This window comes from Drosophila elegans, unplaced genomic scaffold (assembly GCF_018152505.1).
Source record: "Drosophila elegans isolate 14027-0461.03 unplaced genomic scaffold, ASM1815250v1 contig_133, whole genome shotgun sequence".
Classification (NCBI taxonomy): Eukaryota; Metazoa; Arthropoda; class Insecta; order Diptera; family Drosophilidae; genus Drosophila; species Drosophila elegans.
In genome coordinates this window covers 1,966,587-1,982,004 of record NW_024545499.1, presented here as the reverse complement: position 1 = coordinate 1,982,004, position 15,418 = coordinate 1,966,587, and the positions used below count along the sequence as shown (strand labels likewise).

The 15,418-nt window shown below is 45.7% G+C and overlaps 1 protein-coding gene across 13 annotated transcripts in view; it reads right to left on the bottom strand.

Moving 5' to 3' along the window:
• Positions 1–15,418, bottom strand: part of LOC108149595 (general transcriptional corepressor trfA) — a 41,274-nt gene that overhangs the window by 1,047 nt on the left and 24,809 nt on the right. For 7 of the 13 annotated variants that reach the window (XM_017277275.1, XM_017277276.2, XM_041709800.1 and 4 more), the window contains 5 exons: positions 11,535–11,900; positions 10,687–10,900; positions 10,484–10,613; positions 8,358–8,831; positions 8,160–8,300 (listed from right to left, as the gene is read on the bottom strand). In XM_017277275.1, the coding sequence (XP_017132764.1) occupies positions 8,160–8,300; positions 8,358–8,831; positions 10,484–10,613; positions 10,687–10,900; positions 11,535–11,900 (1,325 nt within the window). Of the gene's footprint in view, positions 1–8,159; positions 8,301–8,357; positions 8,832–9,253; positions 10,614–10,686; positions 10,901–11,534; positions 11,901–15,418 lie in introns of those variants that run through there. The other 6 variants (XM_041709867.1, XM_041709880.1, XM_017277283.2 and 3 more) reach the window with 3 other exon arrangements.

Genomic DNA, 15,418 nt, shown 5'->3' with positions numbered 1-15,418 from the left:
GTTAAATAGCACGACAAAATATAATGGTGGTGTCAAACATGGTAACACAGGTGGTTCGAAAATTATAACAGTATAAAGTATAAAATTCACTAACCGACTTAGTTTGCAACGCAGTTAAGGAAACATTTCCGACTCTATAATGTATAAATATTCTTGATCAGCCATGTCCGTCTGTCCGTCCGTCTGTCCGTCCGTCTGTCTGTCCGTCTGTCTGTCCGTTTATCCGTCTGTCCGTCCGTTTCTGGGCAAACTAGTCTCTCAGTTTCGAAGCTATCTGCATGAAACTTTCCCAAAAGTTTACTTTCTTTTGCAGGCAGTACATACATAAGTCGAAATGAGCCGGATCGGACGACTATAGCTCGGGAAAAAATGGTAATTTTTTTAGTTATTTTTTTTTTTAGTTCTTCGACATGTAGTAATTGTTAAATATTTCAGAATTACGGCTTAAATTTAATTAAAATCGGACAACTATAACATATAACTCTTCTTGGTCCTCAAGAACTAGTGGGATGGTTCGAAGGGAGGCTTAGCTGGGGCCACCAGGCGGGTCGCAGGTTGCGGATAGCGAACGACCTTCTGGGAAGGTTAGTTGCGAATAAGCGTAAGCAAATAAGCAACCCCGGACAAACAGCGGGTATACCGATGGAGGTATACCGACAAGACGCTTGTTTGGCCGTCTTAACACCGTAGCCTTACACACCCCCTCCCTCACGACTACCCACCTCCATCCTATCCCACCACATCTCACCTCGGTGCCGGACTAAGGTGTCATTCGACCCGTGCCGATAGTCAGCCTGGCTGGGGGCCCGAGTTAACAAATAGCCCAGTCGCAAACGGAGGGTTCAGGCAAGTGGCGACCGCCTGTCCTAAGTACGCCTTACCCGGGTACAGCGGATCTCTGCCCGGGCGGACCACATACTTCTCCGCAGCTCGTGGGACCACATGAAAAGAAGCAAAGAAATAAAAATCCCGCAGGATATCCCTGCAACCGGTGTCGCAAGACACTTTGAGGAAAGATCCCTCGAAGGCGACAGACCCCAGGCGGCAACGCACCCGCCTAGGAATACACCAGCAGCCCAGACATTCCCAGCCAGGGAGCGTGGGGTGCCAGCAGGAGCTACCCTGCCAGCACGCCCACCTCTCGCATCTGATAGGCCAACCTCTATCAGGCAGCTGAAGAAGCAGGACGCTCTTCCAGCCCTGGGACAGCCCGGAGGACTGGACGACCCCAACAGGCGTGGCCTGCCAGGGTCAAAGGTAAAGTGGTACCTGAGGTACCTCATGCAGGGCATGACACCAGAGGAGGCCTTGAAGAAGGCAAAGGAGCCGAGGGAGCAGCCGGCATTGGGGACAGCACCGGTTGGTAAACGGCTGAACACCAGCCGCACACCACCGACGGACACCCCCAAAAGGTCTAGGCACGGCCCGGGGGCTAGTGAGACGTCCTCACGGGTCCCTGAGCAAGAGGGGCCTAGCACATCAGCAGCAGCGGCAGAAAAGGCAAAAGTGCGGGCCAGGAAGATACCTTCCCAGCCCCATCAAAACCAGAAGCCGACAACCGCTGGAGGAAGACCCTCTAGCTCGGCACCGCCGGTCATCGGACCCCGTCCGACTTACGCGGAGGCTGCCAAGAAAGCCACCCTCATCAGGGTGGCTATACTCCCGGAAGGTTTCCCGGCGGCCAGCCTGACCGCAGAGGAACTATCCGGGCTTCAGGAGTCGGTCATGGACGAGATGCTCACGTCAGCGTGGAGCGGTCCCGTCGTGTTCAGGGGAATCCACTTCAGGGTGGGTTACCTGATTATCGACTGCCTGGATGAAGGCTCAGCTGAGTGGCTCAAGATTGCCGTACCTCAGCTGCGGACGTGGAAGGGAGTACCCCTAGAGACCCGCACGGGAGCAGACATCCCGGCAGCATACAACGCCACGTTGTTCTGCCCGAGGAGCTCCGACCGGACCAATGAAGAAATACTGGCCTTCATTGGTTTCCAAAACCGGGTCGAGACGGACGCCTGGAAGGTCATCTCCAGGAAGAACGACGGAGCTGGTGCACTCCTGGTCGTAGGGATGGACCAGACCGGAAGGGATGAGATAGTGGAGCGTGACCACAAACTCAACTTCCGGTTTGGCCACGTCACCGTGAGCGGTCTGAAAAAGACCAAGAGAGCTCCGGAAGAGACGCCCAATGACGGCACATGCAAGGCTGTCGAGGATACCCTCGAACAACCGAATGTGGAGCCGAAGTCACAGCGTGGTGAACAGGATGAACAATCCATCACCAGCAGGACATTGGGGACGACCAAGGGGATGGACACCCTATGTCATCCCAAGAGCTGGCCCAGGAGCTCCTCCTGGACGAAAGCTGCGAAGAAGCCGAGGTTACCGTGATAGCCGGTGGTGGAGAGACTTGCTCTTTCTCTTCACCAGACCTCAATGTCAGACCACAGGACAAAAGATGTAGCCCTAAAAGAAACCCCAGAAAAACAAACTGGGACAAATTCAGGTCAACTCTAGAGCTCAATCTTTCCAACGAACCGTCAGGATACCCTAGACATCCCTTGGAATTAGACAGAGCGGTAGACAACCTGGGTCACAAGATAGTAAATGCCTTTGAAGACAGTTGTCCTCTAGGTAGACAGAGGCGGGAAACAGACGCACCATGGTGGAATGCTAGTCTTGAACGACTACGAGTAACCACTCGGAAGCTTTTCAACAAACCAAAAACTGATAGAAACTGGGAACTATACAGGCAAAGCCTGACGCTCTACAACAAAGAGATCAGGAAGGCCAAACGGAAAAGCTATAGGAACTTCTGTGAGGCAATAAGTAACGTCAACGAGGGCGCGAGACTGCAAAAAGCAATGGCTAAAAGTGCAGCGGATAGTAATTTAGCCCTGAGGAAAGGGAATAACACCTTCACCTCCACGGATCGGGAGAAATTAGAATTACTATTTGACACGCATTTCCCGGGGAATACTCCCACTATGGGAAACGCAAGGCGTGATCAACATAGAACCCCTAGGACAGTAGCCAGTGACTGGGCAACAGCCAAATCTATAGTTACGCCCGAGAAACTCAAATGGGCTATTGGAACCTTCCAACCATTTAAATCACCGGGATTAGACATGATCTCTCCAGCTTTCTTACAGCAGGGGCAGGAACTACTCCTAACCCGCCTAAGAAGACTATTGGTGAGCAGCCTAGCCCTTGGGTATATCCCAAGTGCATGGTGCAGCGCTAGGGTGGTCTTCATCCCCAAGATCGGGAAGAAAGACATCACCAGCCCAAAGTCCTTCAGACCTATCAGCTTAACTTCGTTTTGTCTCAAAACGCTGGAAAAACTGGTAGACTACAACATCAGAAGAACAGCTCTCAGAGACTGTCCGCTGCAAAATACACAGCATGCATATAGAGCAGGCCGTTCAACAGACACTGCACTTTATCAACTATGTCGCACCCTAGAAGGGGCAATTGACAGCAAAGAAATAGCTATCTGTGCCTTCTTAGACATAGAGGGAGCCTTCGACAACACATCACATGATGCAGTTCGAGCTGCCCTGTCCAGAAGGAACATAGACACTACTACGAGCAAATGGATTGGCAACCTACTTGAATCCAGGCAAGCAACATGTACACTGGGTTCGGAAAGAGTAACAATCGCTACCAGCAAAGGCTGCCCGCAAGGAGGAGTACTGTCCCCTCTGCTATGGAGCCTGCTAGTAGATGACCTTCTCAGCAAGCTTGCTGGAAAAGGAATTCAATGTCAAGGATACGCCGATGACATCGTGATAATCGCCAGAGGCAAATTTGAAGCGACACTCTGCGACATCGTCCAACTCGGACTAAGGACAACGCTAGACTGGTGCAGGGAGGTTGGACTCAACTTAAATCCTGCTAAGACAGTCATCGTTCCTTTCACAAGGAAGTACAAACTACAGAGAATGAGACAAATCTCACTGCTAGGAACTCCTATAGAAATTAGCCGAGAGGTTAAATATCTAGGAATCACTTTAGATAGTAAACTGACTTTCGCTTCCCATGTCCAAAAGACATTGGAAAAGTGTTACAGAGCACTCTATACCTGTCGGAAAATTGCTGGGAAATCCTGGGGAACCAGGCCTCAGATAATACGATGGCTATACTTAATGATCGTGAGACCAATCCTCACTTACGGAGCACTTGCATGGGGCAAACGAGCTAAGCTCATCAGCATGCAAAACCAGCTAGGAAAACTACAAAGACTTGCCTGCGTATGCATGACAGGGGCAATGAGAACCTGTCCTACAGCTGCCTTAGAAGTTTTGATGGAGCTAACACCACTCCACTATGTGATTGATATCCAACGCAAAGCTACACTCCTGAGAATAAGCACTGAGGGCACAGGTAGTGGTTGCATTCTAAATAACAGGGATGCGACTAATTTGTTAGGTGAGGTGCCCCTAATACTCCACCCTAGGGATGAAATGACAGCCGAACTAATCTTCGAGCAGAACTTCACAGCACACCTAGGCAATAAGAAAGATTGGACCACACTGTCTGAAGTGCATCCGATGGCTAAACACACCATTGCATGGTACACAGATGGATCCCTGACACAACAAGGCACGGGCCTTGGAGTGGTAGGGCCTCGCATTAAATACCACGAATCCCTTGGCCAATACACCAGCATATTCCAGGCTGAGGTATGTGCCATTGGACGTTGTGCAGAGCTCAACATACAGCGTGGATACAAGGAAAAGGACATATCGATCCTTTCGGACAGCCGAGCAGCAATTACTGCTTTACATAGTAACAAAATCACCTCGAAGCTAGTCCTAGAGGTGAAGAGTAAGCTAAATATACTGGGCAGTCGAAACAGGCTGGCCCTCAGATGGATTCCGGGACATAAGGACATATCCGGAAATGAACTTGCCGATAAAATGGCAAAACTAGGAGCCGAACAGCCCCTGGTAGGCCCAGAGCCCTACTGTGGCATAGGGAGGCACACTATAAAAGAATACCTTAGGAAAGCGGAAGGCGCCATGAGACAAGAACACTGGAGAAATACCCCAGGTCTTAGGCAAGCCAAAACTCAAATAAATAACTATAACAAGAAGAGGTTCAAGGAACTTATTCAACTGGGGAAGAACTCACTTAGGATCGTTACCGGATTACTAACCGGGCACTGTAGACTGAAAAGTCACCTAGGTAAGATGGGAATAACCAGCAGTGGAACTTGCAGATTCTGCGACATAGAGGACGAAACCTCTAGACACATCATTGCAGACTGTCCGGCGTTAGCAAGCATAAGATGTAAAATCTTAGGAACCAGAACTCTTACACCTGAGCTCCTAGTAAGAATCAACCCACTAAAACTCCTCGACTTTATTCGAGGAAGTGGGTTGATATCTGAGCTGTAGGCTCTGAATGGGGGTACAATAGATCTTATAGGTCGCGGTACACTGGACACCCCGATATTAATAATAATAATAACATATAACTCTAGTGGGAACAATAAAAAAAATGTTTAAAAAATGAAATTTTTTTAATATTTTTTTCTTTTTAGAACTTTTTTAACATACTAATAATTTGACAGCTCAGAACTACGCTATTATTTTTTTTTAAGTCGGAAAACGATATCGCATAGCTGTCAAGGAACAATCGAATAATTGAGCTGCAAATCATCATAGTTTCAATGTTTTTAAACATATTTGAATGTTTTCAAGAATATTTTAATTTAATTTAATAATTTTATTTAACTTTTTTCAATAGCTGCAAGGGTATATGAACGGCCTGCCGAAGTTTTCTTCCTTTCTTGTTTGCCTTTTTTTTCCAAAATACTTGCGTGACAGGTTGGATTTGTTTTGTACAGCATGTACAAATCAAATTCCAAATTTTATGACATATGTGATAGATATAGATGGTGAATAGACTTCCGTCAGTGGAGGGTAAGTCCAAGTGCTCGGACTACCGGCATGTCGTGAATCTGAATGCTTGGGGCAGCGATTTGGAAGACATCAAGATCTGCTTGGAGATGCCTCATTTGGAAATACTGTCTCTCAGTGTGAACAAGATCAATACGCTGAGCAGCCTGCAGAATTGTCACCGGCTGAAGGAGCACTATATGCGCAAGACCAAGATCCCCAGTTTCGAGGAGCTAAATTAGCTGGCCAATGCCCGTTCCTTGACCTCGCTTTGGTTGGAGGACAATCCATGCTCCGTGGAAGCTGGTAGCAACTATAGGGCCTGTGTGCTTCGTAAGCTGCCGCAGCTAAAAATACTGGACAACGTGGTAGTCACCGAGCTGGAGGTACAGGCCGACCTTCGCCACAAGTTCTATCCGGAGCAGAAGAGTGCCATTAGTGCTCCGGTGGCGGAGTCTGCGCTCTCGACTAGTGGCGCCAAGATGAGGGCCTGTCGCGAGCGCCTGGAGCGGGATCGGGAAAGGGAGCGGGAGGAGGAGCGGCAAGAGGAGCGGCAGCGGGTGAAGGAGACGGAACTGAAGGAGGAGCGGGAGCGGAAGAGGCATTGTCCAACAGGTCCGCCAGGATGCCAGGATATGGTGGCCAACTCCTTTTATCCCAGCAATGGAGGCGGTGCAGTGCAGCAGAGATGTCTTCACTTGAATGGCAATCTGCTGTCCGCCTCTTTGTCCCTCATCCGCGAGCTGGACGAACCCACTCTGAAGGCGCTGAGCCATGCCATCCATGAGCAAGTGAACACCACAGATCCATGTCCAAATTAACAAAATTTCAAATTTTCAATTCCAGTTAAATAAGTTTAAAACTAGTGTAGTGTAGGAAATATCCCGAACGAAAAGCGTATTACCATAATAACTAATGCTGACACATATTACCCAAGCTACTTTAATTTTTTTTTTGACCCTCACAAATAATTTGTACCTTCAAATTTAATCAACATTAATAAAATAATAATATTTTTATACCTTTGCAGAGGTTTTACAATTTCAGTCAGAAGTTTGCAACGCAGTGAATGAGACATTTCCGACCCTATAAAGCATATATATTCTTGATCTGCATCACTAGGATAGTCGATCTAGCCATATCCGTCTGTCCGTCCATCTGTCCAACTGTTTGTCCGTTTCTACGCAAACTAGTCTCTCAGTTTTAAAGCTATCTGCATAAAACTTTCCCAAAAGTTGTCTTTCTATTGCAGGTAGTACTTAAGTCGGGACAAGCCGAATCGAACACTATAGCATATCGGAAAAATTAATGAAAAAAATTATGTTTTTTTTTTTTATTTTTTTTTTAGTTCTTCGACATAATAGTAATGGTTAAATATTTCAGAATTACGGTTTAAATTTCATCAAAATCGGACGACTATAACATAAAGCTCCCATTTAAACAATAAAAGCAAAAAAAAAAATTTTAAATTTAACTGTTCTATTTTGTAATTCCTTTTTGTAAATTCTTTTTGACTTATTAATAATTGGACATTAAGTTTAATTTTATTTAAATCGGAAAACAATAACATATTGCTGCCATAGGAACAATCAAATAATTGAGCTGCAAAACATCATAGCTTCAATGCTTTAAACATACACGCAAGTAAATCATAATTTTTTTATTTTTAAGAATATTTAATTTTTGCATTAGCTGCAATAGTATATGAACTTCGGCTTGCCGAAATTTGCTTCCTTTCTTGTGTATTTTAGTTCTTTGAAATATAGAAATGGTTTAATATTTTAGCATAAGGGTTTAATTTTATCAAATTCGGACGACTATAAATAAAAATATTTTTTTTAATGTAACTTTTCTATTTTGTAATACTTTTTGACTTAATATTAATTTGACAGTTCACAGTTACGCATTTAATTTTATTAAAAACGGAAAACGATATCATATAGTTGCCATTGAAACTATCGAATAATTGAGCTGGAAATCATCATGGCTTCAATGTTTTTAGACATATACGCAAATAAATCATAATTTTAATGTTTTCAAGAATATTTAATTTTTGCAATAGCTGCAAGGGTATATGGACTTGCCGAAGTTTGTTTCCTTTCTTATTTAAAATTAAGGTAAATTTAAAGTCTTTTAAAGCAGCTGTTCTATGACAAATAAAATAAAAGAATAGAGTTTTTGGAGAAATGCAAATCAATGCCATATTTAGCAAAAATCACAAATAGGATAACATATGGATATATTTGATTTTCTCACCGTTGCCCGCCATCTTCGCTGCGGTTGTGTGTGCTTGCTGGTCAGAAGAAAGGCCTGAGCCAGAGCCTTGACAGACGGCATGGAGTGGACCACTTCATCTTCGATGGCGGGCTTCTCCGCCGCGGGAGTGGAAGGTTCAGGCTGTCAAGGCAGGAAGGTTTACCCAACTACCCGAATTGTTAAATGGCGCACACTCACCACATCGTCTTCATCGACAGACAGCACTTGACTGGGATCGATCAGGCGGCGTTTCGGCTGCAGGAATCTAAAGGCAGGCGGAGTGGATTCCCGCGTGGGTGTACCGACAGGTGAGCCAATCGTGGGCCCCGAATCGCCTGGACCGAACTGGAGGACCACAGGTCGCTCCCGCTTCTTGGAGGTCGACGAGTCAAAGGAAGCACTCTGGGCGGACTCCATGGACGACGTGGTGGAGGTGCTGGGCAGCTGCTCCTCCCGAGCAGCCTTGATAACCGTCGTTTCCTGCTTGTTAAAGTCGTAGATCCGCACCGTGTCGGACTCGTCGCTGGTGGTGGTAGTCGTGGTTTGCAGGGAGTGCAGCGAGGGATTCGATTGGGAATCCAGGGAGTCATCCAGGACCTGAACTGGCAAGGCTTTGTACACCGAATCCTGTGGCGGTTCCTGCTCTGGGGCAGGTTCGCTTGCTTTTTGAGCCTTTTGATTAAACATTTTCGGTTTGGTAGTTGGCAGTTGGTTTCGGTGGGTGTGTGTTGTTTTGTTGGTTAGTTTGGGTGGTTAGGGTTCAATGGAAAGAAGAAGTGTAGGTGCTTTAGTATCTAATATTAGTGTAGACGTGGTTGTGGATTTGATCTAGAGTAAGGCAAAGAGTGATGCGGTGGTTTTGTGGGTGAAAACGCTCAGGCAGCAGCATGCGGCACGATGATCTTGCTACAGTCATTCAGGCAGTTACAATCGCTTGAAATGGTTTCGAAACAAATGCTGTTAGTCAAATCCAAAAGCAATCCAAACACAAAACTAACTATTTCGGCTAGTTGCCGATTCTGTACTCACCAATTCGATAGGTTTTTGGGATACTAAAAACATTTGTTTCTGGGTTTCAGTGTTTGCTTTCATTGTTGGTTTGTTTATTGTTTGGCTTTATTTGGAATTAATGCATTATAGATATCGCTAGGCATATGTGAATATGGTTGTTCATAAGAAAAGAGCGTTAGCGGTGTGCATACAGATACGGTACAGGAATTATTATATATTATTTCATAAAATTAACAGCAAGTATAATGATTAAAAACAAACGTTGCATACTCTAGGGCATTAGCATTACGTAAGTGGTATTAACTAAAGGTACGATCAGAACACTAGCTCGACACTCTCGTTCGCAGAAATCTTGCAGTTTGCTGGTTGCAGGTTGCTGGATCGGTGCAGAAGTGGTAGTGGTGGTGCAGTGGAAAGGTCATCGGATGCCCATCCAGTGCGGGAGATTCTGTGCGTGCTTTCTTTCCGTTTATTTGTGTGTATGTGTATTCCCGCCCTGCCCATCTTGTTTTTACCATATGTACAGAGAAATTGGCTTTGCTATGCTGACTAGTGTTTAACATCTGTTTGACTAAGCTATGCGCGATTTGGCAAATATCCGTAGGGGCCCAAGACCCAACCCGTTCCCAATGTCCCTAAAAGAGCAGACTGTTGTTGCTGTACTTGGTGTCCGTGCCGCTGAAACCGTTCAGGCAGCTGTCCACCCCCGAGTCGCCCTGGTCCTCCGCTTCGGGGCGCCGGGCCAGCTTCCCGGCCAGCGGCTCGCTCTCGAACAGCGGATTCATCACAAAATCCTTCGAGGTCGAGGACACCGCCCGGAAGCTGTTGCGCTTGAGGTCCTTGTGCAGCAGCTGCTTCTCGAATTGGGTGAGTACGCCGGCGGAGGGACCGCCTGCCGCCGCCCGCCTCTTGGACACGGACGAGCCGAAGGACACCCCACTACCATGGCTGTGCAGACTCAAGGAGGACTGGGTGTGCCGCTTGGGCAGCGAACTGTAGCTGCTGCGCCAGGAGCGCTGGGACCTCGAGTCGAAGTCGTCGTCGTCACCCAACCCCAGACTGGACTCGCGGTAATGGGACGCGGAGGTTGAAGGTCGTTCCAGGGGCACTGACCTTTCGTAGCCCAAGGACAGGGAGTGGGAGGGTGAGGAAGAGTGGGAGTGGGAGTGGGAGGGGCGGCTGTTAATGAACTTTAGCGAACTGCTACGGCGCACTGGCGTGGACAGCGTCCAATGAGAGAGGTCGGCAGCGGTGCTCTGAGCGCTACTTGAAATGCGGCCATGCGGTGGATGTGGTTCTGGTTCTTGATTTACCTCGTTGATCACGATGTCCTCCACATCCTCAGCAGCACGCTGCGGCTCGGAGATGGAGGATGGGGCCCTTCCACTTCCCGTGCTGTCTGTGGGGGTGGGAGCATTGTTGATGTAGTAGTCGCGGCTGTACCTAAAGTATTGGGGATAAATAAATAACTAGAGTTATAGAGGGACACCATTGGGTATATCTTTTGCCGACCCACCGCTTGTAGTCCGTTTGTGGCGTTGACGGCTCCGGATTTTCCGTCAGCGCCGATGCCAGAGCCTTTTGCTCCGCACTCGGACTGATGTTTGGCACATCCATGTACCGCTCCTGGGTGCCGCTGATGCGCTGCTTCAGTGCCTCCGGGGCGTATGGATTATTTGGCATTTCAACGGCATTGTACCACTTCTTCACCTCGCGCTCCGCAATGGAACCTGGAAATGTGTGCGGATGCAGTGGTTAAGGAAGTTATGCGTAAGTCAGCGATTGGGTCGATTTATTTAAATCTTAACGGACTCTTGAGTGAGCAAAAAGTAACATTTCTTTATCTTTAATTTAACAGCTTTTGGCTTACACCTCCCCATTAACAAAAGAAACAACTTTTTTTCAGAAAAAATCTTTTTTTGTTAGACTCCCATTAAAATTCATAACTATCTTCTTTATTGCATAACTTTAAGTTGGTTATTATTATATGTTATTTAACTATATTATTTATACAAAGAAGTCTGAATTTTAAGAGTCTAAAGCTTTGAAATCAAACAAAAACAGTAAATACAAATTTTCAATAATTTCTTTAGAATCGAAATATGTAGTTTCATAACAAGGAGATCACGAGTTTCTTTTGTTTTAGAGGATGGTAACATTAGTGTACATGTCATATATTACTTTTCGTTGCTTAGGATTCGTTATCAAATAAGTCGACCCATCCTTATGTTTGGGATCAGCCTTCAACGGGTCGCAAACACATAAAAGACACTAGAGCCAGGCTAACATACACAGATATTAAAGCATAAAAGGGAGGACAACAAACACCGAGTGATGACAGTTATGGCCACAACCGAGCGTTACCTGGCACAAATCGCCGCAACAGAACAACATCGTCATCGGCAACATCGTCTTGTTGGGCAGCCACTGGGCCACCGTTTGGCAGATCGGTGGTATAGCTACCAGACCATCGAAGGGAACCATTTGTTAGTTTTCCGTTAGTGCGTCTAGTGCCCGAAGTCGGGTTGTTAGTTTGGGTTAGAGGAAGATGCAGGTGGGAGTGCAGATTGCTGTTAGAGTTGGGGTTAGTATTCAGTGTTCGCTGCTGGTCAAGGACTACGGCCCTCTCGCTCACAAACTCCTGTTCAGAGTCACCTTCTCCAGTGAACGTCTCACAGGCAGTGGAGGGTTCACTCTCATCGCTTTGAATTGACTCTGAACTTAACTGATCTGAGAAGAGAATTTCGTTGATAAAGTTATATGTGATTTCGCTCAAACTAAACGCAATGATGGAATCAGTTTCTACTTCTAGTTCATCAGCCATATCACAAGATGTTTGGCTAGCCATATCTAATCTTAGGATTAAATTATCATCAGTTATGATATCTTCAGGCTTGTCGTCCGTGCTGCTCAAACCTTTCGATGCTTCTGCATCTGAATTACTACCAATAACCATATCAGCTTCACTTTCTAAGTCAAGAGACTCTAAATCGCTTTGAGATCTAACGATTTTAAGTGGCATTTCTGCTAAAACACTACCTTTACTACTATTAATTTCAGTTGTTATATCATTTGAATGAGACTCAGGCATATTTTTAAAACTAAACGGATAATTGGATGTATCTGCATCCATGCTAAGTTCATCTACCAAATCAGTTTCAGTCTTATCTATATCAAATGCAAAACAATCATCAACAAAACCAATTGGGTCAACTTCAGAAGTTGGAGTTTCTGCTCTGCCTGTCGGGGGTTGTAAATCTGTGGAGGAAGCTAAGCTGAACTCATTCAGTTCCTCGAAAAGGCTGGAGTGGGACTCAAAGGGAACTTCGGCTATGCTATCTTCCATGGAATCAAAGGAACTGAGGTATTTGTGCATGATCAGAGAGCGGCGGCGTCTGCGTTCGATTGTGGCAAGCAGTCGTTTGTCTTTTATGTAAAACTTGCAAATGGTCCCAAAGAGGTTCACGGGCTCGGATCTAATAGGCGACTCTCCATCACTCGTTGTTGTGTCAAGAATGTTTGGCTGCCTTCGCAGAAACTTGTGGGTGGCTTTACCTAGAGCGGAACAATCGCTCTTAGTGGAGTCTATCGAATCACATCTTTGGACACCTCCTGCAGACTTATCTGATGTCAATTCCGATTTGCTTTGCAACTCTCGCTCTGTGCTAGCTGGTTGTGAATTGTCGGGCGCTTCGGTGCAATCCTTATCATTCTTCGAAATATCTTCTGTAGATGGTGGTATTTCTTTAGCAGCAGTCTCCACTTCCTCCAGATAGTCCACGTATACTGGTGGTTGTACTGGGCAGGATTCTGTTTCAGGAAGAACTTCAACAGAAACCACTGCGGCAGCTTGTGCATCTACATCAATTTCAGCAGGAACTTCGTTTTCGTCTTTAACAGATTGTTTTTCAGTAACAACTTCCACTGGCTGAAGTTCAGGAACGATTTCAACATTTATAGGCTTAGGGGGTCCTGCTGGCAGGCATTGGGATTCTAGAAGTGTACTCAGTTCGACATCGATCGGATCTGGTGTATCCATTGCAATAGAGCTACCTTCTGAAATAACGTTGACAGGTGCTGTGGTTTCTACTTGTACAATTACTGGTAAATCCACCGGGACAGATACTGTTTCTGAAATTGTTTTCTCATCAACTTGGGGTTCCAATTCGACAGGTTGTGTTTCATAGCTTGAAGGTGCTGTTGAAATTTCAGGAACTAAGTCTCCTTCAGGAATAATGTGCTCTAAAGATGGAGAATCCACAGCAACCGAATCCGTCTCGGGAATTGCTTCAGGGGAACTGCTTCTGAACTCCAAAGTTACATTGGCGGCTTGATCAAAACCTTCAATAGCAGCTAAGGGTTCCCCAGAGGTAGTCAACGCCTCTGGCGAAAATTCCATAGTCACTGGTGGGTTTTCTTCAATAGATTCGGGTAGGGAAGCCATTTTCAATGATATTGGGGATTCCTTATTGTCAGCTTCTGTTTTTGGATGTTGCATTTCGATTGGTTTGACTTCTGAGATAATTTTCTCACCGACGGGTTGAACGTTTGGTGCACTTTCTACAGGAGCTTTAAATTCCACAGCAAGAGTTTCTGCCTCCGGAACAACTTCCAATAGCTCGGTGATAGATTGACTTTCTGGGACGATTTCCAAATTAACTACTACTACTTCGGCTTCCATTGTGACAGTTTCAGCTTGCGGCTCTATTTCCATTGTGACGGCATGCGTTTCTGGAACAATATCCAATGGTGCTGACTGTTCCAAATTTGTAGGTAGCTTTGGCACAGGATCTGATGAGCTCACACTGACATTGTCAACCCGCGCCACATATTCCGTTTCGGATACACTTTTTGAAGCCGTATCTTTATTGTCGGATCCGTTTTCTGAAACAGTATCTACTTGGGGAATGACTTCCACTGTGACAGATTCCATCTCTGGATAAAGTTCCATGGGCGTTGGCGTTTCCACTGCTATAGGTTCTCCCCCTAAAGTGACATTCAGTGTTTCGGGAGAATGTTCGTTGACAAAATCTGTTTTTTTTATTTGTTCTACAGTTGCTGGTTGATCCAGTGAGACTGTCGGAACCACCTCCATGGCGACCTCTTGTGCCTCTGGCCCAGCTTCCACAGTATCGAAGAGTTCCGGTGCTTGCGGTTTCTGTGCGTTGGAGTTTGCCACTACAATAACTTTTAGTGATTCTGAAGAATCCACTGACACAGATTGCAATTGTGGGTCAATTTCCACGCATGCTGGAGATTCTTTTTCTGAAATTACTTCTACCAGCGGACAACATTCTGGAAAATCCCCTGAGAGAGGTAGCGTTCCCGATACAGTTTCTGGAGGCACTGAAACTTCCATGTTATCAGTTTCTTTTTCTGAAAGTTCGATTATGGGCTCTGGCGTATTTATGGCAGGATCTTCGGATGTTTCGATTTCTGGAAGAATTTCTGCAGGAGCTGGCGGATCCACTGCAATACAGCCAATTTTTTTCTCCCGAGTAGGAAGTTCTACATCAATATATTCTGCTAGTGCTGCTAGTGATTGTTCGTCTTCTAGCTTCTTCTCCACAGTTTCCACAGACTCTGGTAGGGCTACGGAGACTTGTGCAGTTTGAGGGACAACTTCTTCGGGCAATCTGGTATGCATTGTGACTGGTGCTGCTTCAGACGAAATTTCCACACAGATAGATTGTGCTACTAAATTTTTTCCTACAGATTCTGATGGATCTATTGTACTAGGCTGTGTTTCTGGAACAATTTTTGCAGACGCGGTGGATTCCAATAGTAAAGAATTTTCAGGAACGGTTTCCATATTTAACGGTGGATTTTCATTCGCTGATTTTACTTGTGGTTCATTTTCTGCATTTGCCAACGGCTCTGGAACGATTTCCTTTGAAACAATTTCCTCAGAAGCCGTGTTAAACTCTGCACCTGTTGAATTTGTTTTTACAGAGTTAGATTCCGTCTCAGAAAAAGTTTTTCCAGGTAAAGGGATTTCAACTGCGACAGAGTCATGATCTATAGGAACATTCTCAGATTCAAGTGTATTCACAGAGACAATTTCCGCAGATGTTGTTTGGTTTTCGGAAAAAACAACTCCTTGTAAATTAACTTCCTCAGACGTTATTGTATCCAAAGTGGTCAGTTGTGCTCCCAAAACCATTTCCAATTGGGCAGGGGGTTCCATGTCGATAGATTTAGTGTTGGAAACATCTTCCTCCTCGTACTGGACTAAATCAATTCCCAAA